The 23593-nt window shown below is 50.7% G+C and overlaps 1 protein-coding gene across 1 annotated transcript; it reads left to right on the top strand.

The window, feature by feature from the left end:
* The first annotated feature begins 281 nt into the window (after window positions 1-281).
* LOC133348919 (GAS2-like protein 1) lies at window positions 282-22211 on the top strand. Its single transcript, XM_061562034.1, is given in 6 exon segments — window positions 282-1314; window positions 1316-1918; window positions 17340-17447; window positions 18111-18207; window positions 18907-19096; window positions 19643-22211. Coding segments are annotated over 6 exon segments (2784 nt in total). The 5' UTR covers window positions 282-966; the 3' UTR covers window positions 21081-22211.
* The last annotated feature ends 1382 nt before the right edge of the window (window positions 22212-23593 follow it).

Below are 23593 nucleotides of genomic sequence, written 5' to 3' on the forward strand. Positions count from 1 at the left end.
AATAATAATGAGTGCGCTGTGTTAACAACAAAAAACCCTTATCAGCACGTGGGAGACAAAGACGGACGGGCGGGCGTGGTTTTAACCATACCACCGCCACCCTCATTTAATAGGCGCTCGCTAACCAGCACTCTCTGTAGGCTACACGGGGGTGAAGGGGGGGGGTCTTTGTCCTTTGTATGAGTGTGAGTGTGTGTCATATACTGTAGGGGTGTGGTGTGCGTGTGGTGGCCACTTTGGTGTTTGTGCGCTCCTGGGGCTCGTGGGGGGGTTAGGGTTTTAGTAGGGCTATCAGCGAGCCTACAGCTTATAGGGTTTTAGTAGGACTAGCGGCGAGCCTACAGCTTATAGGGTTTTAGTAGGGCTAGCGAGCCTACAGCTTATAGTCAACTACTCGCCAGGCGTGGTGGGGGGTTGCGTTTCGTGCTTTGCGTCTGCAGCCTGTGCTGGCGTGGAGGGGGAGCAGCCGCTGTGCAGGGTGATTATGATGATCCGGGCGCTGGCGAAGAGGCGAGCGATGCCGCTGGGGTCTTGTTAGCCTCGGGGCTAGAGTTGGGTCTGTAGGTGTTAGGGTGAGGAGGCCACATATCTTGATGTCGGGGTGTAGCGCTTGCCGGTTAAGGCTAGGTTCGGGGTTGCAGATCGGGTTAGAGCGTCTTGGTCGAGTTAGGGTTAGGTTCAGAGCTCGCAGTAGGAGATAGGATCCAGGGCGAGTACTGCACCCAGGAGTCATCGTTTATTTTCATGCGCACCCTTTTGGACATCCATCACTGAAGCAGTGCAATGTTGGCGTGACGGACTCGAGTGTGGACCTCATTCTACATCCGTCTATTGTCACGAATAAGCTGTCGCATGCTCTAGCCACTCTCCTTCCAGTACGGTTACTTCTGAAGATTTTTTTTTATCGGGATCCAGGTTCGATCCCGGGCTTACCCGGGGGGTCAGGAGGTCAACGTCAGCATCAGCATGGAGCCCCTGCACCCGGCCCAGGTGACCGTCCGCGCGGCCGCGGGTCGCTCCGTGAGGCCCTATCGCAGCGAGCTGGCCTACCTGCACGCCATGAAGGAGGACCTCGCCCAGTGGCTCAACGTCATCTTCTCCGACGTGGCCTTCGACGTCTCCGCCGACAACTTCACGGCCACCTTATCGGCCGGGTGGCCCCTCTGTCGCCTCGCCAACGCCGTGAGCCGCTGGGCCGCCGACTGTTCCCGTGCGCGGGATCCTGGGACAGGGCTCGAACCCAGGTCTCGGGGCCCATGGGTTGCCGTTGAGGGGTGTCCCCACAGAGCTTGCCCTCCCCGTGGCCTCGACCTCGTCCTCATCCTTTAGTACCATCTCGAGTTCCAACAACAACAACACCTTCCTAACCTCCGCCAACACCACCGGTTCGTCGCCCACTTCATCGTCGTCGTCGTCCTCTTCACTATTCTCATCGTCGTCGTCCTCTTGCAACTGGAAGAAAGGTCTGAATCAGAGGTCGTGGCGTAAAGACGAGGAGGTTGATGTTGAGGAGGAGGAAGAGGAGGAGGTGGTGGACCAGGACGATGTTGAGAGGTCCAACGGCGTCATGGAGCAGAGGGCCACTTTTGCCGCTCGAGATCGTGTGGCAACTTTCTTGGGCTGGTGCCGCTCGGAGCTTGGCGTTCCAGAACATCTCACCTTCGAGACCAACGACCTCATGGAAGTCGGGCGACAAGATCGGCGAGGGGGCGGCGAACGTCAGGTGGTCTTGTGCCTCCTGGAGGTGGCGAGACGAGGTGCCCGAATGGGAGGCCCTGCTCCCGAGCTGGTCATGTTGGAGAGGGACATCGAGGTGGCCGAGGCTCTGGCCGCTGGCCACGAGGTCCCAGTGGTCGGAGTCGGGGTCGGGGCGACAACGAGACCAAGGAGCTACGATTTCAAGAATCTCGACCTCATGGTGAGTTGCGTTTGTGCGCTTCGCGTGGACTGTCTAATCGTATTGCAGGGGTCACGATATAAGGTGTGCGGAGTGAGTACCGAAGTGATTTTCATGCGCAGAGACTGGACTGAGCTCTCAGCTATCGGGATGTGGTAAAGGCGCAGCTCGGCAATTACTTGCTCACTCTACTGCTGGAGGAAGAGCCTGCACGAGAGGAAGCACGGGACAGCCCCTCCCTCGATGTTGCGGATCCACGAACTATGAATTATAAGTCCATTGCGCTAAACATTAACACCACGGCAGAACCTCAGGAATGTGGAATTCCCACAGTTAGATGCTAAGGGCCACGTTCTGCAAGTCACCACGGATATTTGTTTGAGCAGGAAGACCCCGTGGTTATATAATGAATGTTGTATCGATTCGCACAGTGTTTGAACAAGGACCGATTTCGACCACAATCCTAAAAAAAAAACATGTTAAGTTTACGTTTATTGAACATAGTTGGGGCCTGAACATGGCACAGTGGTCTGTCCTTGCAAATCCAGTAACGTATTCAGCCCGATGCGGGTCATACTTCACCAGGCTGGTCAGTGCGGTCCGGTGAAGACGAGCGGCATCGAAGTGAGGTGCAACAGGAAACGTTTGGTGCACTGCCCTCTGATGCCCGACAGCTGCCAAGACGTGGCAGCAGCACGGGACGCCCTGTCAATCATCAATCGTAGCTTCAGAGAGCTGCCATGCGCTATCGGGAACATTCCCGTATATTTTGGTCATAAGGCCAATACAGTCAGTACAGTATGGATACATTCCTGTGCCTAAGGGTCATCAGAGTCCACTTTGCAACGTTCAAGTGCGTTTGTCATGCTGAGGAGCCAGACACTTGAATGATAACAATTAGAGGTTATGGTCCTTAATGGTCACTACTTTCAAGCAAGGTCGAGTGCCGCTGATGTTTAACTCAAGCGGAGACACGCGTGTGAAGATAATGGGGAGTGTTGCTTTGTATCTGATATTGACAACCTGTCGCTTACGCTGCGGAACAGGGATATAGTGTATAGCGGATTGTATAATAATAAATAGTATAAAATTTTAATGTTTAATACAATGTACAAGGTAATACATGGTGTCGTAGTTGTATGGTGAATATGCAGCAGTGTGGTGTGCAGTAGGGTGGATAGAATAATACATAGTGTAATATTACATAAATATGCAAAAAATCCTCTTGATATGCAAATTATTTTGTCAAGGCACTCTTCCTCCTCCCTCCCAGCTTAGATAGATGCTCCAAGCCCAGGACGTGTCATTCAGACTCTGTCTTATCGACAGACCATGTTCTTCACCTGAGGACGGCTGCTTGCGTTGTGGCCGAAACGTCGTGAGAATTATTTTATTATGTTTTATTTTTATTATTTTATTATTTCCATTCTACGTGACGTTACCGAAAGAACCAAGAAGAAGAGTGATACAGTGGTTCGCTTAAACTATTAATCCGACGGCCCGAGTTCGATTCCCGAGCACGGCTAACATCAGTGGCGAGTGATATCAGAATTGCTCCACTGCCCTCCAGCTCCACCAAGCCATACTGAGCAGCGTGGTGAAGTATGGTCAAAGAACTCCCCGTGCCCGGACATGAGGCCTTCATCCATTTGTGGATTTAGAATTAAAGAGGAGTTTTAATCGTTTATATGACCTCCATCTGTTGATGTGCAGTACAGTAAATGTCCCATTGCTCACAGTGTGTTATGCAGTACTTATCTCAGATGATTTAGTGGTAGAAACTTCACAATAATTGCCTTTTTTTCCCCTAGTGCCATTCCAATTGTGCTATCGGTGGTGCCGTAACGCAAGCCAGCAAAGCACCCATTAAACTCTCACAGAACCCAGATTCAAACCCAATATTTCAGCAGTTGTCGGCTCAACGATCTGACCGCTGAACCACCCTGCCTCGACCGCAAAATCTTTATGATTGAGAGGGGGTCAAATACTTATTTCCCTCATTAAAATGCAATTCAATTCATACAAATTTTTGACATGCGCTTTTCTGGATGTTTTTGTTGTTATTCTGTCTCTCACTGTTCAAATAAACCTACCATTAAAATTATATACTGATCATTTCTCTGTCAGTGGGCAAACGTTCAAAATCAGCAGGGGATCAAATACTTTTTTCCCTCACTGTAGGTGAGAACCAGAAAGCTACCCTTCAGGGTTGTGCTGCACCCTCGGCAGCTAAGTGCTTATTTTACTGACCTTGGAGGAATGACAATGACGGTGACAGAGCCGTCAGTAGGGACCCAATGATTCACTTCCCTGTATTATATTCAAATTGTGGTGAGGATAATAGCGCACACACAGTGGCCGCCTCTGCCCCTCTAGAAGGGGGCTCTAGAGAGCTTCCTTTCGTGCAGTCCCTTCTGCCAGCAGTGCGTGTGAACGAAGCAATTGCAGGGCTGCACCCTTGCTTTCTACTAACAGCGGCTGCAAGGGGGCGTTACGTGAACCAATTACATACAACGTGTATATGTACAGCCCTTTGTCAATCCACAATTGAACGAGGGTGGGGGGACTTTCTACACACACCACGTGGTTCGTTGGCATTATTTGACGTCCGTTTCAGCACGCTGGTCCGTGCGGGATGATGAAGGCGGGGCGGGGGTGCGTTAATGTCTAGGGCAGCATAGAAGTGCAGTACAACAGTGGATTTTGTTGCACTGTCCGCAACATACAATAATTATCGTGTAGACCATATCGATTCTTAAACATGAGTGATTGGACACGGGTAATTGTAATCTTTAAGAATTTACATTAATCGATGGAACGGCGCGCTCACTCGTGAGGCTTTAGCCCGTGATGCCAATAATAGAAGCCGTTCTGCTCTAGCAATTAGAGCAATTAAGCTGTATCCTGGCCATCTGCTAATGATAGCCTGTACTCTGCTGATGATGATATACTTCCCTTCATTAGTATTATTATTGCTAAGAGTGGGCGTTTGAGAGCGGGATTTGTCGAGTTAGAGCTCACAGAATTCGAGTCCCGAGAATGCACGTTGCAGATGTTCCTTGAGTTCAAGTTAGAGTGGCGTAATTATCAACTGAAGTGCATTACATGCGTTCGTGACCCTGAGCTGGTGATTAAAATTCCACATTCCCATGGCAGGGAAAGCCACTTCATATTGCATTCATATTACACTGCACAATACAATTTATATTGGTAGAGCTTATAAATGTGAGCGCATCTCAATGTGCTGCACAGAAACGGTTTGGTTATATTTGTTATAGAAAGAGGCAATCGGTCATGGGTAGAGGTGTAATCAGAAAGAACATCTTAGGCCTGGACTTGGAACAGTGGCAGGGAGTCAGTAGCACAGACGACTATGGGAAGGGAATTCCCAGACCATGCAGGCAGCAGACATCAATGAGTGACCTCCCACTGGGCGAAGGTTAACCGTGGGCTTGACAAGCTTCAGCATGAGTTGGTACAATAAAAACCCCAAAAATAGACTCATCAGCTGCGTCAGTGGCTCATCAGAGGAAAGAGGAAAGGGCAGTGTTTTTTAATTTCCTCTGCCATTGAATTTCACGATTCAATTCCCTTTCGTCTCTTTTTCTCCAGCCTCGTGTATTGTTTCTCTGTTTTTTTTTAGATCTCGTTTGTACAATTGTTTTTACACCCCATGTGCCTAAATGTAATATTAGCATATTACAGTACTTGCATATCCATCACCATTGTCAGCAGCAGCAGCCATGGTCAATCCACTGCTGGATGAAGGCCTGCCCAGGCTGTCACCATATCCCACAATCCCGCGGTGCAATAAATAAATACATCATGTTGATACGTACTGAACGATCCGGTGCATGTATCCTGCAAGAATCAATATGAATCTATTTATCGCAAGTGTCATCGTATCCCCTGCGCATCACTGCTGAGCATTCAAAGTATCCCCCACACCAATTCTAACACCCATCTCCACCACTCTCCCCTCCACTCACCGACCCTGCACTTCAGCAAGTCATGATGATTTAATTGGCAGCTGTAAACGCCCTAAGCCTGTAGCCGTGAGACGCTGACGCATGTTTATTCATAACGACGCCAAATTAGGCAGAATCTGTGGCTCAGACGCTGTGGACCAAGAGAAAGACATAAAACACGTGTCTCCATGTGGAGTTGTGCATCGTTTTATGTTTTCGCACGCACTTGAAATGTTACGGCTGTGTGGAGTTACGCGGTTGTGCTGCTGTACAGCACTCCGATGTGTTTTTGGGTTGTGCCGCGTCTCGTTCAGCACGATGGCCGACGTTTCGCACCACATTATGGCCGCTTTTATGCTTCTTCACGTTCCTAAAGAGAAGCACCCGCCACACGGAGCGAAACGCCAAAGGACAACACGTGGCATGACCCGAAAACGCATCATAATTATTTTAGTAGACAGAATACATAGATGCATAATTAATATTTCCCCGCATGGGATGCCTTTGTAACTCACAAACGCTTCGGTTGCCACTTATGGGCTTCATTTTGCCTTATTAACTTCATTGTGACGGCTGTCGACGAACAATAACGCCTGTGAGTGGTGATCGGGGGTAAAACAAAACGCAAAGTAGAAAGCGCTTCGCCGCCAATGAGCCGTGCCCCTTGTGTAACGATTCACGCATTTTGATCACTGGGCTCCCCAGGGGGCCAGCCATGAAAGTTTCCGTGGCCACCACCCAATTGCCCTGGTGTCACCAGCACGCGTGTGCGCGTGTGTGCGTGAATGTGTGTGTGGATCGGTGTGGGGAGCGGTAGTGTAGCGGTTAGCACGCTGCGCTATGATCCTGGCGACCCGGGTTCGATTCCCGCTCACGGCTAACACCAGTGACGATTATCTGAACCGGTCCTGGGCTTCCCCTAGGTCGACTCAGCCTGAAATGAGTACCTGGTGCGGTGTGTAAACATCGCCACTGGGGAAACAAAGGCGGTCGGGCGTGGTGCTAGCCACCCACCCCCTCATTCGTGTACCGATCCGGCCTTTATAGGTGCTCGCTAACAGCACTTGCCCCTACAGTCTGTTAAGGCTATACGGGGGATCTTTGTCTTTGTGGATCGGTGTATGCATGAATTAACAAAGGCAGCCACTTGTGCAAACCGCCGATGCCTTTTTATGCCATTGTGTGTATTTTCCTGGCCCGGCACTAGATACCTAAAGCCATGTTCCGCTCAACAAAGTCACCGCTTCCTCCATCTGGTTTTGTGGCGAGGACGCACAGCGCTGGATATCGGCCACGGTGCGAGGGGGAGGCACTCATCCAGCCGTGGATTCACAAAAGGGCTTTAAATTATGAACCACGTTATTGACACTTGTTTGAGAACGAGCACACATTTATTGTGCAATTGACGAAACAGAATGCTCCATCTCAATGCCAGATGGTGGGACACTCTTAGAGCCGGTCTTGAAGGAGGTGGCATGTCAACTGTTGAGTAGCCGCGGGATCTGGCGTTGAGATGTGGCGTTGGCATCGACGACTTTGGCCATGGTGACGTAGTGATCTTGAATATCATCGCTAATGAGATGGTAGACTATTTATAAAAACTGAACAGGCCAGGTGGTGAAGCTACTTGAACACTTGCACCAGCAGTGTACAGGCTGAGAAGATAACCTTGTGTGCGTGTATGTGCGTGCGTGCGTGCATGTACGCATGTTTATTGTAAATCCAAAATAAGGCATAGTTTACAAAGGCGAGTCGCCTTGTGCGTGAACGCGCTGTCAGTCATGGCGAATGTAACCTTTTAAAGGAAGGAGCTGGAAACTTGCAGTGCCAGTCCATTCGCCACGGTGGCGAGATGTTAACTACCTTGCCTGGTATATAGGAGGTTGTGAGTTCGATGCTTGTATATTTGCAGTTTGCATGTTCTCCTTGTGGTGGCGTGGATTTTTCTCCGGGTCCTCCGGTTTTTCCCTCCACATGTACAAACATCCGCAGAGAGTATTTCGCTGTTATAAATGTCCACGTGATAAGCCACTTCATTGAGCTATCATTTGTGGCCAGGTCGCTTCTGAAAATAACTGTACAGTATAGATCAGTGGGCCTTCACCTGGTAAAATAAAGAAAAATACGAGTATATAAATTCCTTTAGACACACCACAGGTGTGAACCTCAACTCATCAATGCCCGTTGACGAGTTCCAAGAGTGAGAAAGCACTTCAAGTGATCCTTGTTGCGCTAAACAACTGAATCATTGGCCACGACTTGCTGACTGGATTTGGCATGCTAATGAGAGCTAAGAGTACGGCTGGGCTATAACTAGAAAGGTGAAGGATTGTTTGCTTTCAGTTCATAATTGTTGACGGTATGTTAATTCCGTTTTTGGAACCAAAAAATGTTGTACAATAATACTCTTCAGATGTGTATACAGTGAGGGGTAGAATGGTGGTGCAGTGATTAGCACACTGCACTATGAACCCGACGACCCGAGTTTTATTCCCGAACACGGCTAAAATCGGTGATTCCCTGCCAACTCGTACTGCCCAGCGTGGGGAAGTATGGTAAAAAATCCCCCATGGTCGAAGGTTTCATGAACCATCAGTGGATTTACATATGCCGAAAGATTCGTCTTAATCAGTTATCATCCTGTAGATTCGGTGCTGAGAACTCGGGAGGTTCCTACAATCACGTCCCAATTTACCGTACCGTATTGTACTCGAATTAACCAGGTTAGAGAATTCACGAGGTCACCATCAGTCTGGGCCACCACAATGCAGAGGTCGCAACCGGGTACCCGATACCCGTACCCTACCCGATACCTGACTACCCTTACCCAGCCGGGTACGGGTACCCGTTTGCAACCCTGGTGCGGCCGGGTACGGGTAGGCCGTAAGTCACTGGTGACTAACCGTTTGTCACTCATTTCCCAACGTCTTGTCTCTTCTCACAATTCAAGTTCCTAGAATCAACCCACCCGCGCCTGCAACATGGCTTCATCCCAGAGGTCGCAATCGGGTACCCGATACCCGTACCCGGCAGGGTACGGGGGTCGGGTGCGACCCTGGTGCGGCCGGGTACGGGTAAGGAATCAAACCCCGTTTGCGACCTCTGCCACAATGGTACAAGCAATACAAGAACACTATAAAAGTTACGCATGGCTACGAAGCGAAAAGAATTCAGCGTAACGAAAAAAATACACAAGAGCATTGAGACGGGTGCCGTTCATTGCAATGTCTGGCGATGTACTGTATAACATCGGTGGTGTGGGTTTTAGAATGCGGTCATGGAAATTAAAGTTTACACATCTTTAGTGTGAGTCTGGGCAGGGGAAAGGAGGTGGTTGTGGGGGTTGTAAAAGGATTGGGGAGGGTGGGTGGAAGGATTGGGGTTTGGTGTGTGGGTGGATGGAAGGATTGGGGAGGGTGGATTGGGGTGGGTGGCTGGGTAGGTTTGGGGGTGTGAAGTGAATGGGATGGCAGTAGAGGAGGCAGCAGAATCGGCCCCCCCCCCAAAAATAAAATAAACGACGTCACCTCAAAGCACTGCATCGCCCTAGCAACACACGTGTGTGTGTGTTGTGTGTCCGTCTGTGACCCGGGTTCGATTCCCGCTCACGGCCACCAACGCCCAGTGACGATTATCTGAACCGGTCCTCTGGGTCTCCCCGAGGTCCGACTCAGCCTCAAATGAGTACCTGGTGCAGTGGTGGGAGACAAAGGCGGCCGGGCGTGGTGCTGACCACCCACTCCCTCGTTTGCCACAGTGCCGGCCTTCATCGGTGCTACTCGATACCAGCACTTGCCCCAACAGTCTGTGCAGGGTACACGGGGGATCTTTGCACTGCACAAGGGCGAGAAACTTTTAAAAAATAATTAGTTTTGGCTGCGTTAGCAGCTCGGAGCTTTTACGTTAAATAAAAACAAAAGTACCCTTGGGTTTGCTGGAGGGCAAGGAACAGTACGGGCCCCATTTCAGCCTGTGAAATTGTACGGTCATGGTAACGATTGTGGACAACAACATCATCGTCATCATCATTAGCCATGGTCTATCTGCTGCTGGATAGAGTCGTCCCGAGACGAAACCCGTCCACCCAGCTGCACGCACGGTGGACGTGGCGACGTTGCATCAATGTTGGGCAAGTGGTTGGAACCATTTCGCCCAACGTTGGCTCAACGTTCAATGTTTACTGGGTTCACCGTCCCTCGTTGTCTAGCGTCTCCAGTGGCTGCGGGGTGACGTTTAATCCATCACATGCAGTAGGACAACGTATAACGTATACACAGGGTGGGTGCTTCAAAAAAATGCTAACACTTACATGGGACTCTGGTTTAAAATGGAACAAGTAAACCCGTAAAAACAAAGTTTTTAACTATAAATCCTTTATATGCGTGGCGGCTAGAGTCTTCTCGTCCTTTGGCTTGAGATGGCTGCCACCTATGGGTCAGATGATTGTCTGCCAGTATTAAACAATTGGTAATTAAATATTTAATTTGTTTTCCCTAAACAGTGTAAAATTTTGGAAAAGCATTTTTCACGAACATTAATTGTCTCGCACAACGAGTCTGTGTGGAAAATGTCAGCTCGATTGGATCACGGGAAGTGGGTTAAAAAACGACCGAAAGATTTGCACGGTCGTAAGCAAGCAAGCAAGCAAGCACGCAAGCAAGCAAGCAAGCGAACTAAATATATCGGATTTAAAAAGAACGGATAATACACTGTCGAAACGTAGTAGTTTTTTTTGTTCATTTCTTTGAACCTATCTCCGTGACTTTACCGAAAGATCCAAACAATATGAATTCTGGCAGTCACGAAAGCTTTTAAGTCAAGATTTAATACACTGTAACATGCTGACGAATGTACGTTAATAGCTTCAAAAAGTCACAGAGTCTCCACTCGTTCGCCATCGTTGTCAACACATCGCCTGGAATCTTCTCCAGGTGGTCTCCAGAGCCTGGAAGCAACATTTTTCGTGATCTTGTTGCAAATTCTCGGAAGTGTTAACATTTTTTTGAAGCATCCTTTTAAAATACTCTGGTTCTTTCGGTAAAGTCACGTAGGTATAAAATTTTATAAAACACCGACGTGACTTTACCGAAAGAACCAAAGAGTATGGATTCATGCAGTTACGAAAGCTTCAAATCAAGATTCGCCCTTTTAAATGTCGTGCAAATACAGTGGTTTGTTCTCGCCGCGTGCGCGATTCAGTGCATGCGCCGTGAGCTTTATAAGCGGTGCCCTGTGATGATTTGATGCGTCGTTAACTCCCGCAGCGCATATGCCTCGGAGGGTTGAGAGGAGGGTTGTATAGGTGAACTTTTAAGAGACTTAAAATATCGTATGCAGGAGTATGTTTTGTCATTGCCGTCGTTCAGCCAGAGAGCTGAAATGTGGAGTAGCAATGAGAGAAAAGCTCCTGCCCAGTGAATGCAATTGCATGCAGAGGATGCCTGCAATTTGGTGCCAGGGTAGGGTAATAAGTAACATGGACATTCGCAATGAAATATGGAACTAATAACCACTGTAACAATGCTTCACCCCCACTGTGTATATCACCCGAGTTTTGTTTTTTTATATGAATAGAGTTGATGTTAATGAGTTAATTGAATGCAATGCATGTTAATTATGTGGCATGGTATTGCGTCTCGCCGTCTGCTCTCGACCAAAACCACGTGTGCACTGGAATGCTCCCTTTTTAGTTTGGCTCCATGTTGGCCCACAGAGAATCAATGCGCTGCCAGAACAACTGACCTACCTCTATCATCTCCCCCCCCGCCACCACCCCTCTCACTCCCTCCTCGTCTCCGCTTACTCACTGTCTCTTCCCTCCTCGAGTCTTACTCTCTCCCAGTGTCTCCCACTTACCCGCTCTCCCTCCCGCCGTCTGTCACTAAGCCAGTATTCCCTTCAGCGGTCTCGCCCGCAACGCCGTCTCCCACTCACCAATCTCTCTCCCACTTAGTCTCCACCGTCTCCCACTGACCCATTCTCTGCCACACCATCTCAATTGCCATCCACTCAATCTTCCACTGTCTTAATCCCTGCCACCGTCTCACTCAAACCACACAACGTATCTCTCCACAGTCTTCAGTAACCCTACCGAAGCTCACTCTCGAGTCTCGGCCTTCCATGTTCCTGTCACCTTCCCTCCCTGTCAACCCTGACGAGATGGGCGCATTCCGACTATATGTTTCGTGGTCGAAATGTTAATATATGCACTTTTGAATAACATAATTAAAGTCGAAGGTCAAAAGAGCCTCCCTGCTCAAGCAACAATTCGCCACTAAGTGGCGGTGACGTCACCACGACGCTTGTGCCAGGCCATGTGCACCTTGAGGCCACGTGAAGTGTCGAAACGCCCTCTGGCACGAGGTCACGGGGCAGACCCAGGTGCCACGGGTCGACTGACTGAGATGACCGAGATGACTGGCTGATGCACCACCTGTGCCTTCTACTGTGCCAACTTGCTGTGCTTTAGCCACCCAGTGCTACGCTCGTTGTTTTGAGCGTCGCTCTTCCGCCCTCCGTTGTTGTTGTTGTTGGAGGGCGACTGCCTCCAACTGCCCAGTAGCGTCCTTCACGAGCCTCCTCCACAGAGGCCGATCTTGACACCGCTGGTACCAGTCATCGGCAAGTCCACTCAAGCGAGCACGGTGTGACGCACATCCCTGTTCGTGACCCTGAGCCAGTGGTCAGAATTCCACATTCCATGGCGAGGGCCAGTACATCTGATTGACAACCGCCGTGAACTTCCCCACAAAGTGGTATGAAAGTTTTCAATTGGGATGACGGGTTGTGTCAAACCCATCAACCCGGATTTCAACTGGCTACTTTCTGATCGTGAGTCAAGCACATTTAACCCAACTGACAGCCTGTCTGATGAACTCGATGGGTGCTTGCAAATGTGATCAAATCCAGCACAGGGAATGCTGTGGTGTTATTCCTTGGGCTAATCACAGATCAACGTAAGGCGCTTGGAATTACGTACAGCATCTACGCGGTCCGATGTCTCGAATCTATGTCGATTTCCTCGATCGCTCGACACACGGATCGCACCGCGCGTGCAGGAGTTGATGTTACAGACGATCAGCTCACGATGCAACAATCCATCTAGCTCCAGCACGAGAACTGATTTCATCGCTCCATCTCCGTGGTTCGTTGTGACCTCAAGTATGCTCCCTCCATGGGCCCGTCCAAGCCCAAGGCCACTTTTATTAATGAGTAACTCGTACAGTGTACTATGTACGGTACAGTACTGAAATCGTTTTTCTCTAATGCATGAGTGTCCCTTTACGTAAATCTCCTTCCAAGCACGCAACTCAAGATGCTTGCATTTTTCAGTTTGTGTTTCGTTCTCTTCTTGGTTATTTCGGTAAAGTCACATAGAAGGGAAATAATAAAATAATAAAATTTTAACATAATAAAATTTTAATTCTCACGATGTTTCGGCCACAACACGGCTGCTTGCGTTGTGGCCGAAACGTCGTGAGAATTTTTTTTAAATTATGTTTTATTTTTATTATTTTTATTTCCCTTCTACGTGACTTTACCGAAAGAACCAAGAAGACGAATCCCTACAGTCACGAAAGCTTTAAATCGAAATTTCATTCTCTTCATGAAAGGTGAAACACTGCGAAGTAGAGCGGGCTTGTTGAGCAGGACGCGTCGCTCAGAGGCTTCGTGAAGGCCACTGGCCGAGGCTAACGACGGAACAGCAGCCAAAGGAGGGAACCCGCCAGAGGGCACGTCCACTGCAGGAGACGAGCGCAGGTGCTGGGTGGATTGTTACATCGCTCACTCATGCGCAGGCTCTGGGTGTAGTGGTGGATCGCGAGGGCTTGCGGAGGCGTTCGTTCCGCAATGGATAGATCGTGGCTGATGGTGATGATACAAAACATGCAGGTCCATGCATGCCAGTGCGTGAGAACCAAGTGAGATCGCATAGTGCCACACTGCCTCCTTCACCAGCTCCCCTCCCAGCATAACCCATCAGGACTTTTACCTCCCATGACATAATAGAGAAACGGGGACGAAAGCTTTCTCCTTGTCTCGGAGTGGTGTTCTCTGTGTCGGTGTTGCTGTTGACCGATGTCCTTTTAATTCCCGAATGCTGAATTGCGAGAGGCTGTGCAAATGTCTCGCTTTTTAAAAGGGCATTCGAAGCTGTCTCCAAGTCGCTGGAGCGAGTGGTGAAGTTGACTTTTTTTTATTAATCACAGAAGGGCAAATTTCGATTTAAAGCTTTCGTGACTGCAGGGATTCATCTTCTTGGTTCTTTCGGTAAAGTCACGTAGAAGGGAAGTAATAAAATAATAAAAATAAAACATAATAAAACAATTCTCACGACGTTTCGGCCACAACGCAAGCAGCCGTCCTCAGGTGAAAACCAGGTCCGTCGAGGCGACAGAGTCTGAATGAAACAGCACACGAGCTTGGAGCATATATATAAGCTGGGCGCATTGACAAAGGAATTTGTATATCAAAAGGAATTTAGCAGTTCAGCAGCAGCAGCAACTGCAGCAGCAGCAGCAACTGCAGCAGCAGCAGCAACTGCTGCAGCAGCAGTAACTGCAGCTCCCTTTGATGCTGTTAATCCTGCATAATGCACATGCATATGCAGTACTAATCACATTCCTGCATTTCCCATAAATATGCTAAATTCCTTTTGATATACAAATTCCTTTGTCAATGCGCCCAGCTTATATATATGCTCCAAGCTCGTGTGCTGTTTCATTCAGACTCTGTCGCCTCGACGGACCTGGTTTTCACCTGAGGACGGCTGCTTGCGTTGTGGCCGAAACGTCGTGAGAATTGTTTTATTATGTTTTATTTTTATTATTTTATTACTTCCCTTCTACGTGACTTTACCGAAAGAACCAAGAACACAGAAGGGCACTTGTGTCAAACGTTATAATGTACGAGGCTTGTCAGTGTGGGTGTTTTTATCTTCGGTGTGTGTGGGGAGCGGTGGCGTAACGGTCAGCGCACTGTGCAACCGACACGGTGACCCGGGTTCAACGCCTGCTTATGGCCAATATCTGAATCGGCCAGGGGCAATCCCCTCGTTCGACTCAGCTTTCAAATTAATAGCTGGCGTGGTGTATGAACATCACCACTGGGGAGACAAAAGGCGACTAGGCATGGTTCTGGCCACACTACTCGCTGGTGAACCGTGCCGGCAATCATAGGTGCTTGCAAGCAGCGCTTTCACCAACAGTCTGTTAAAGACTGCAAGGTGGAGGATCCTTGTCTTAAACTAGATTCGAAGCTTTCGTGACTTGCAGGAATTACTCTTTGGTTCTTTCGGCAAAGTTCACGTAGAAAATAAAATAATAGTAGAATACGACGTTTTGATTGCAACACAAGCAACCATCATCAGGATAAGAATGAATGGTAGAACACAGACACGGAAACAACATAGGCAGACACACATGCAGAGACACACACAAAGACACACTGAGCGAAACACACCAAGGAAACACAGACAGGTCGGTGTGTCTTTGTGTGTGTCTCTCTCTGCATGTGTGTCTGCCTATGTTGTTTCCGTGTCTGTGTTTTATCATTTATTCTTACCTGATGATGGTTGCTTGTGTTACAATCGAAACATCGTTTTCTGTTATAATTTGATTTTATTTTCTACGTGACTTTTCCGAAAGAACCAAAGAGTGATCCTATAGTCTTGTTTGCACCTGGCAGAGCAAGTGCTGTTAGTGAGCACCTATTAAGAGCAGCACCACCTTGCATGGACAGCACAGCCGTAAAAAAACACACATGACCCCCAAGTTTTCCAGCTTCTATTTGCAAATCGAACGAGGCTCATTTAAGGGGCCGGGCTGGCCAGCTTGCTTGTCACATCCTGTTGTGCCGCCCCAAGCATTATTTTTAGTGTCTGCCATGCTTGTAAACACCTGGCTGCCTTGTCGTGGCCGTTGGGATTGTATTTGCTCCCTGGAGATAAGAAAAAAAACATCCTTTTCCGATCACTGCCCCAGGGCACTTCGTCTGCTGGAGGCTCACCCACACTTTGATTACAGACCACTCACAGTCTTTGGCAAAAACAAAATCAATGGGACGAAAGGAAAGTGCTTTAACGGGCGGGTTTCCTGCTCTCAGGGGCGAGGACCCGTGAAATTAAACCACTCCTCCTGTTAGGAACCATGTGCTGTCTAGTGGCTCTGGCTGAGTGGCAATGATTGCAAAGCCGTTGTTTTAAAAGACGCAACTTAAAGATCAAAGAGTCCTTCGTCTTATTTGGTGTGGAGGTGGGGAGAATTGTTCCCAAATTTTATCCAGATTTTGATATCAGCGTCGTGCCTTGTCATGAGATGAAAGTAGCATTTGGATCTCACACAGAGCAGTCGCATGTCTTCATGTTCGAGACGGAGGAAGCGGACACCGCAGAACTGTTTCTGAGATTTACGTCACGTGGTTTTTGTTCCACGCGGTCAAGGGCCGCACCTTCCCACCACATGAGAGGAACGCATGTTCATGGCAGTCAAACTGATATTTTCATTCCCAGAAGTGGAAAAAATTGCCACATTTCATTACAGAACCAAATTTTGTGACAGTTTATTTGCTCAGTCATTAGTTGACCGAGCTGAGAACATCAACTCGCTTGAGGTACCCGGTATAATCACAGGCGGTGGCTGAAACCTGGATTCGAATCCAAGATCTCACCGGTGCCGACTTAGGCACTCACCCGACGGCCACCTCCATAACCACAGAACCCTTGCATTGTAGAGACGTGCCTGATGATAAGCTCTTGGCACGTAGACTGAAACGTCGGGCATCATTGCGGCAACAACCCGAAAACACGACGGAAAGCTACGCGGCACATCCGCGAAACTCTTACGCCAGACACCAATGCAAAGGCTTACTCATGAAGAGACATGGGCTTCTGCTATAATGGACATGGGTATAATGTGACTGGGGTGCGTGAGTGCTTGTCAATAATTAATGGGGTGTTTCGAAAAGGGCTCTCCTCCCCATGCACGCGACCCGACCCGGGTGTAGTTTTACCGTTTTACCGTGGGTGCTGCTGCTGTTAATGTCCATAAGAGGCTTCGTGAGTGGAGTAATGTGATGGAGGCGGGCGATGATGTCGCTTTATATTACCCGTGTGTGCGCGAGGATGATTGCGGTCTGCACTGCGGGCAGCAGCAGGAAGCGCAGCACAACGCTTAGCGCGCTGCTACTAAACCCTGCGACCTGGGTTCGATTCCCGCTCACGAACGATAATAATGGCGAATATTTCAACCGGTCCTGGATCTCCAATAGTTCGCTTCAAATGAATAGCTGGTGCGGTGTGTGAGCATCGCCACTCGGGAGGCAACGGCAGCAGCTGGGCAGTGGTGCTGGCCACCCAACCCTTTCGTGCTGCTGTGCCGGCCTTCTTCATTGTTGCTCGCGAACAGTATTTGCCCCAAAAGTTTGCTCCAGGCTACGTGGGGGATCTTTATCTTTATCCTTGTTCCTGCATGCAGGTGCGCAAGGCGGTGAGCGTGTGCACCTGCCCGGCTCAGTTCCCCGTGCGGCGCGTGGCCGACGGGAAGTACCGCGTGGGGGACTCGAGCACGCTCATCCACGTGAGGGTCAGTGACCAACCCCCACGGCTACCCACGAGGGCTGCCTTTATTATTATGTTGTCACAGTGATGACAACAATGACACTTCCAATGATGATGACGATGATTTTGGGAGTGGTGATGATGACATTGATGATGAATATGGTGACGATGACGTTGGGAGTGGTGATGATGACATTGACGATGAATATGGTGACGATGATTTTGGGAGTGCTGATGATGACATTGATGATGAATATGGTGACGATGACGTTGGGAGTGGTAATGATGACATTGATGATGAATATGGTGACGATGATTTTGGGAATGGTGATGATGACATTCATGATGAATATGGTGACGATGATTTTGGGAGTGGTGATGATGACATTGATGATGAATATGGTGACGATGACGTTGGGAGTGGTGATGATGACATTGATGATGAATATGGTGACGATGATTTTGGGAGTGGTGATGATGACATTGATGATGGATATGGTGACGATGACGTTGGGAGTGGTGATGATGACATTGATGATGAATATGGTGACGATGATGTTGGGAGTGGTGATGATGACATTGATGATGAATATGGTGACGATTATTTTGGGAGTGGCGATGATGATGATGATGGTAACGATGATGACAGTGATGATGGTAACGATGATGCCACTTGACTGCCCCGCAGATCCTGCGCAGCCACGTGATGGTGCGTGTGGGCGGAGGTTGGGACTCCCTGCAGCACTACCTGGACAAGCACGACCCTTGCCGCTGCATGTCCTCGGGTACACCAGTCTCTCTGCCTGCCTGCTCACCCACACGTACTCCCGTTCACCCACTCACCCACTGCCCGCCCGCTCGACCTCCCATTCCCACCCCTAGCCCGCTCACCCGCTCTCCCGCGCTTCCATACTCACGTACTCTCCAACTCACCCACTCCTCGCCCGCCCGCCTGCTCGCTCGCTCGCTCGCTCTCCAGCTCACCCACTGACCTGCTCACCCACTCCCTGGCTCACATGCCCACTCGCTTGTTCATGATTGATTAGGAACGATCGGACACATGGAGTTACCGATAATAAGTCGCAGTTAACGAGCAGCCGTCACATCTTTATATTCAGAATTCTATTCCAATTGTATGGTCGTGTAAAGTGGGACAGTAAGAGATGGCGTCGGTGGCATGGGAAGGCCTTCATCCAGCAGTCAATAGACCACAGCTGTTATATGTTTATAATTTTTGTTATTTGACCAATATTAATTTTACCAAGTTATTTGACATTTCACACTGCTTTGGATTCCCACTGCTACTGCAGTACACTCGTCGCGAGGGCCAAAGTAAAACATAATCGATTTGCGAATTCACGGTGTGAATCGTCAAATCCGCTCCTCGCAGGGTCAAGGGTTAATGCGCTGCGAGCGCTTTCTCTTGGGCGGCTGGGCTCGGCTGATAGCGGTGTTTATTTTGCGTTGCTTTGTGTCACTGTCAGCTCACCGCCGGGTCTGGCAGCAGCAGCAGCAGCTGCAGCAGCAACAGGAGACGGACTTCCAACGCAGCCCGCCCTCGAATCCGTCGCACTCCTCCCCAAAGCGTAAGGCGGAACCCAATCAGGATCCACCCTCGCGGAGGTCAACCACCCGGACGACCCCATCGCTGTCCCGGAGCTCCACCCCGCTCAGGTGACAAACGCCGTCATTTTCATCAGTCGCCATCGGCGTGTTCGACGGTTACTGTCATCGTCGTTGTTGCCATCGTCGCGCTCATGTTCATCACCGTCACTGTCATCATCATCATCATCACCGTCATCATTATAGTTTTTGTCATTACTAATCATTGTTGTCAACGTTCTATAATTCATCATCATTGTGGTCAACGTTGTTGTAATCATCACAGTCGTTATCGTTACCGTCATCACGTTCAACAACATCATCAACATTGTCTTCGTCTTGCTTAACAATAAGAATAATTTTCAGTCAACTTCTGGACAAAGGCCTCCTCATGCTGCATTGGCCATCTGGGTTGTTTGACCATACTTCACCACACTGGTCACTACGGGATAACATCACGAAGCCGTGAGAAATGGCCGCCAGCTTGGGGAGGCTTTCATCCAGCAGTGGAGTGCTGATGAGCTATTGGACCGGCTCTAGATACAGGAGACAACTTAACCGAACGCTTGCGCCCCACGGGACGTCACCGGTTCCCACGTCCCCTCTCGCTGCCTCCAGGTCGCAGGCCGAGAGGCTCAGCGTGTCGCACAACGGCCCCTCGAGCCCGAGATCCCGTGACCACAGCGCACCCCCAACCAGGGACCACGCGGATGGGCGGGGACCCCTGCCGGCCAGCAACGCCAGCAAGGGGGGCACGCCTAAGACCTCTTCGCCCAAAACCACAAACCGCATCGCTGCCGCCCCCACCGCCACCGCCACCCCCACCGCCGGGACCAGGCCTCACCGGGATAAGACGCCGCGCGGCTCGCCGCCGTCGGGCATCGCCGGCGTGCCATCTGCGGGCCGCCGCCAGAAGGAAGTGGTGATGATGGTGAACCGCGAGAAGGACGGTCACCACCTGCTGACACGGCTCGAGCCGCGGCTGGCGCCGCGCCGCGGCCGCTCGCATCCGGGCAACCTCCCCGGCGCCCGGCACGAACGCGGCGACGGTGCCGAGGACGAGTCGGCGACGCCGCCGCTGCTGCTGAGCCCCGGGTGGAGGAGGGCGGCGCAGGACGATGGCGGCGGCGACGCCACGGACGGGCTGGGCGACAGCGGCCGCTGGTCACAGGCGTCGGCGACGTCCCCAACGACGAGGGCGGCGGCGGCGCGGGCGGGGCCCACGCCGCCGCGGCCGAACCCCGACTCGGCGTACGCATCGAAAAACTCGTCGGCGTCATCGCTGATCGCGGCCCGAGGCGTCGGCGGCAACCATGGCGCCGTCGAGCGGTCTAACCAGCCGGTGCGGCCGCGCTCGCCGCCACTGGGGTCCGCTTCATCGGCGGCGAGGCCGCGAGCCGGCGCCGGTGGGACGCCGGCATTGCGGCCGCCCCCGATGCGCCGGCAGAGTGGCGGCCCGTCCCCCAGCCGGGTGGAGCAGACGCTGCGGCTGGTGCGCACCAAGAGCGTCCGCAGGAGCAAGCGCGATTGGCAGCCGACGGCGGCGGCGGCGGTGGCGGCGCCGGGCGACGGCGCTGCGAGGGCTGGTCCGCCCGATGGAAAGAACCCACAGCAGCGGCCGGTGCTGAACGGACGTCCAATAAAATCGCCACAGAAGCCGGGCAAGGCGCGGTCGGACACTGCACATGCGGCACATAGTGCGACCGCCAACGGAGTCCGGAATGTGGAGGAGACGCCGACGGTGACGGTGACGGTGGCGCCGTCACCGGAGCAGCAGCCGCGGCGCGCGGGGCAGCAGCAGCAGCTGCGGCGGCCCGACCGTGTGCCGTCCTTCTACAAGCTGAAGCTGCGGCCCAAGATACGTCCTCGGACAGACCGCGTGCCCGATGCGTGCCCGTCCCGGATCCCCGCCCCCAACGGCGTCCTTCCCAGGAGTCGCCGGACCCCGCCGAGATCCCCGGCACAGACGGCGTCGCCAGCGAAGGGCGCGGCACGAGAAAGAGCCCTGGGTCAGGAGGCCACGAGGGATGAGGTTGCCGACGAGTCGTGGGTTTAGCGATTTCGCGGTGGCTACTTGCAAGGTGTCCTCTCTGAATCAACGAGCGCGGGGAGGCTGCGGTGTCTTCTGCTGGGGGGTGGGTCCTGAGCCAGTGGTAGAAATTCTACATTGCTGTGGCAGCGATGAGTCCCTCCGGTGAGGATAGGTTGCCACCTCCTGAAGTTCATGAAGCCAGAGCATATCTTGGGTATACGAAGAAGAAGAATAATGTATCACAATACCGGAAGCAGGGAGAACTGCGTGTTGAGTGGTTTATTCTGATTTTATTGAAAAAATAACAATAACCAGGGCTTTTTGTGGGCCGGGAAAGAATGACAGATGTGACAGGTGTCCCAAGTGAGCTGCGTCAAACAGAGGACAATCCAGGACAGGTAGCAACCCTAGGTGAGGATGGTGAAGATTATGATTGCGATGTTAGTGGTGGTGGTGATGGGAAATGACCAATGGGTTGTTTTCATCGCCATCAGCGATGGGTTTTCCTGAGTTCCACGTCAGGAACCAGTCTATCCAGATGCAATCGATGATGATGGCGACAGTGATGATGTTGACGTCGGTGAATAGGGTGATGATGATCAGAGTTTATTAAGGTTGTGATGATGGATACCAAAACACCCGCTGTTGCCTTACCACAATGTGGTACTTGTTTTATTTAGCCTAGATTGGTGGTGGTGGTGATGCTAGAAAGCTGTGTCAACCCCATACCAGGATGTAAACTGGTAACCTCCCGTGTGAGAACAGCTCTGCTACTACAACTGATTCCTGCCAAGTACAACAACAAGAATAATAATGCTGACAATATTGATATTCCTTTATATTACCAGGCAAGCCTCACTGAATCTCAACACTTTTTCTTGAGAGTCCTGAATGGAGAAGATGTGGAAAATGTCCTTGTTCGGTGACAAAAACGTGGGCGACAACACTGAAACACCCATCGACACATTATAACAATGATTATTATAATTTTCAGCCCTTTATCAATCCACCACTGGATGAAGGCCTCCTCACGCCGGCTCAATCATGACGATTGTTTTTACCATACTTCACCAGGCTCGTCGGTGCGAGTTGGTGAATGTGTGTGTGGGCCCTGCACCGGTACAGAGAGATTGCTTGCAACTGATGTTAGCCGTGTACGGGACTCGGCTGGACAATTCCAAAGCGCCTGCGCGTTAACCACTACACCCCCCCCCCCCCCCCCCCCCCCCACCGAGCACCCTGAGATGAACTGTATAAAAATCTACCGTGACTTTACAATGCCTTATATATGTGTAAATAATATATATAGAAAGAGCAGGTTGCTATTCGAGATAGCCAAAATGCATTGTCCGTTGTTGTCTTGGGACCAGCTGCTTCTTGCGGAAGCTCTCATTCTTGCACTACGTATTTATTAACGCCGGGGCGTTTGTCGCGGGTCTATTATGTACTGATTTGTGCTTGCTGTGCGCAGAGTCACAGCATCGAGGCTGCACCCACGCTTGGGGTGAATTTTTTCACCAGGCAGCTCACTCGCTCGCTCGCTCCCCTACTACTGCAACAACGACGGCAACAAGCTACGACGCATATCGACTGGCAACTTGCATCGTGTGCGGTGGGGCAATGGCACGTGAGACCATGAGACGGCGGGACACTGGTGCGATGAGACAGTGGGTAACGTTGGGAGACCGATACATCGATACAATGCGGCGTTTGAAACACTGAGACAATGGAATAGCAGACAATGGAAAACTAGGACAATTGGACATTGAGACAATGAGACACTGGGGTTCTGAGACAGTGGCACAACGGGACATTGGGTCGTTGGCACTGGGACAATAAAGCAAAGGCCAATGGAACGCTGAGCTAACAGGGGAATTGGACAATGGGACACTGGGATATTGGGACACTTGGACAATTAAGCAGCAGGATACCAGGACAATGGGACAGTGAGACAAAGGGGCCACTGAGAGTGACACCAGCAACCATCCTCAAACAAACACACGAAGACAAAGATCCCCGCTACAGCCTTAGACTGTGTTGTTAGCGAGCACCTATGAAGGCTGGCACGGCACACAAGAGGGTAGGTGGCCAACATTAAACCCTGGATCACACCCACACACACTCAACCACACATGCACTCTCGATCACACACACACGCACTCACGATTACACACACACCCTCACGATTACACACACCCTCACGGTCACACACACACACTCGAGATAACACACTCAAGATCACACACACACTCGAGCATGCCCGATTCTCCAGGTAAACCTCGTGTTCCGTCCCAACACGTCCGCGGACGTGCCAGGGTTCGGCACGTCCTGCTGCTTCGTACGGTGCGAAAGAAGTTCAACATGCACACACACGAACATGCTGGGGCGAGTGTCTCCCATCCCCCACCTCCTACAACATCAGAGTGCAGCGCCACATTAAATACGCACTACAATGACAATAGTTTAAAGCAATTTGAAGCATGTTTTATTTTCAAAATATAAATGTTTTTTGGGGGGGGGGGTGCAAAGCTTTGTGA

The sequence above is a fragment of the Lethenteron reissneri genome, chromosome 28, assembly GCF_015708825.2.
Source record: "Lethenteron reissneri isolate LAM-NWPU_2019-01 chromosome 28, ASM1570882v1, whole genome shotgun sequence".
NCBI lineage: Eukaryota > Metazoa > Chordata > Hyperoartia > Petromyzontiformes > Petromyzontidae > Lethenteron > Lethenteron reissneri.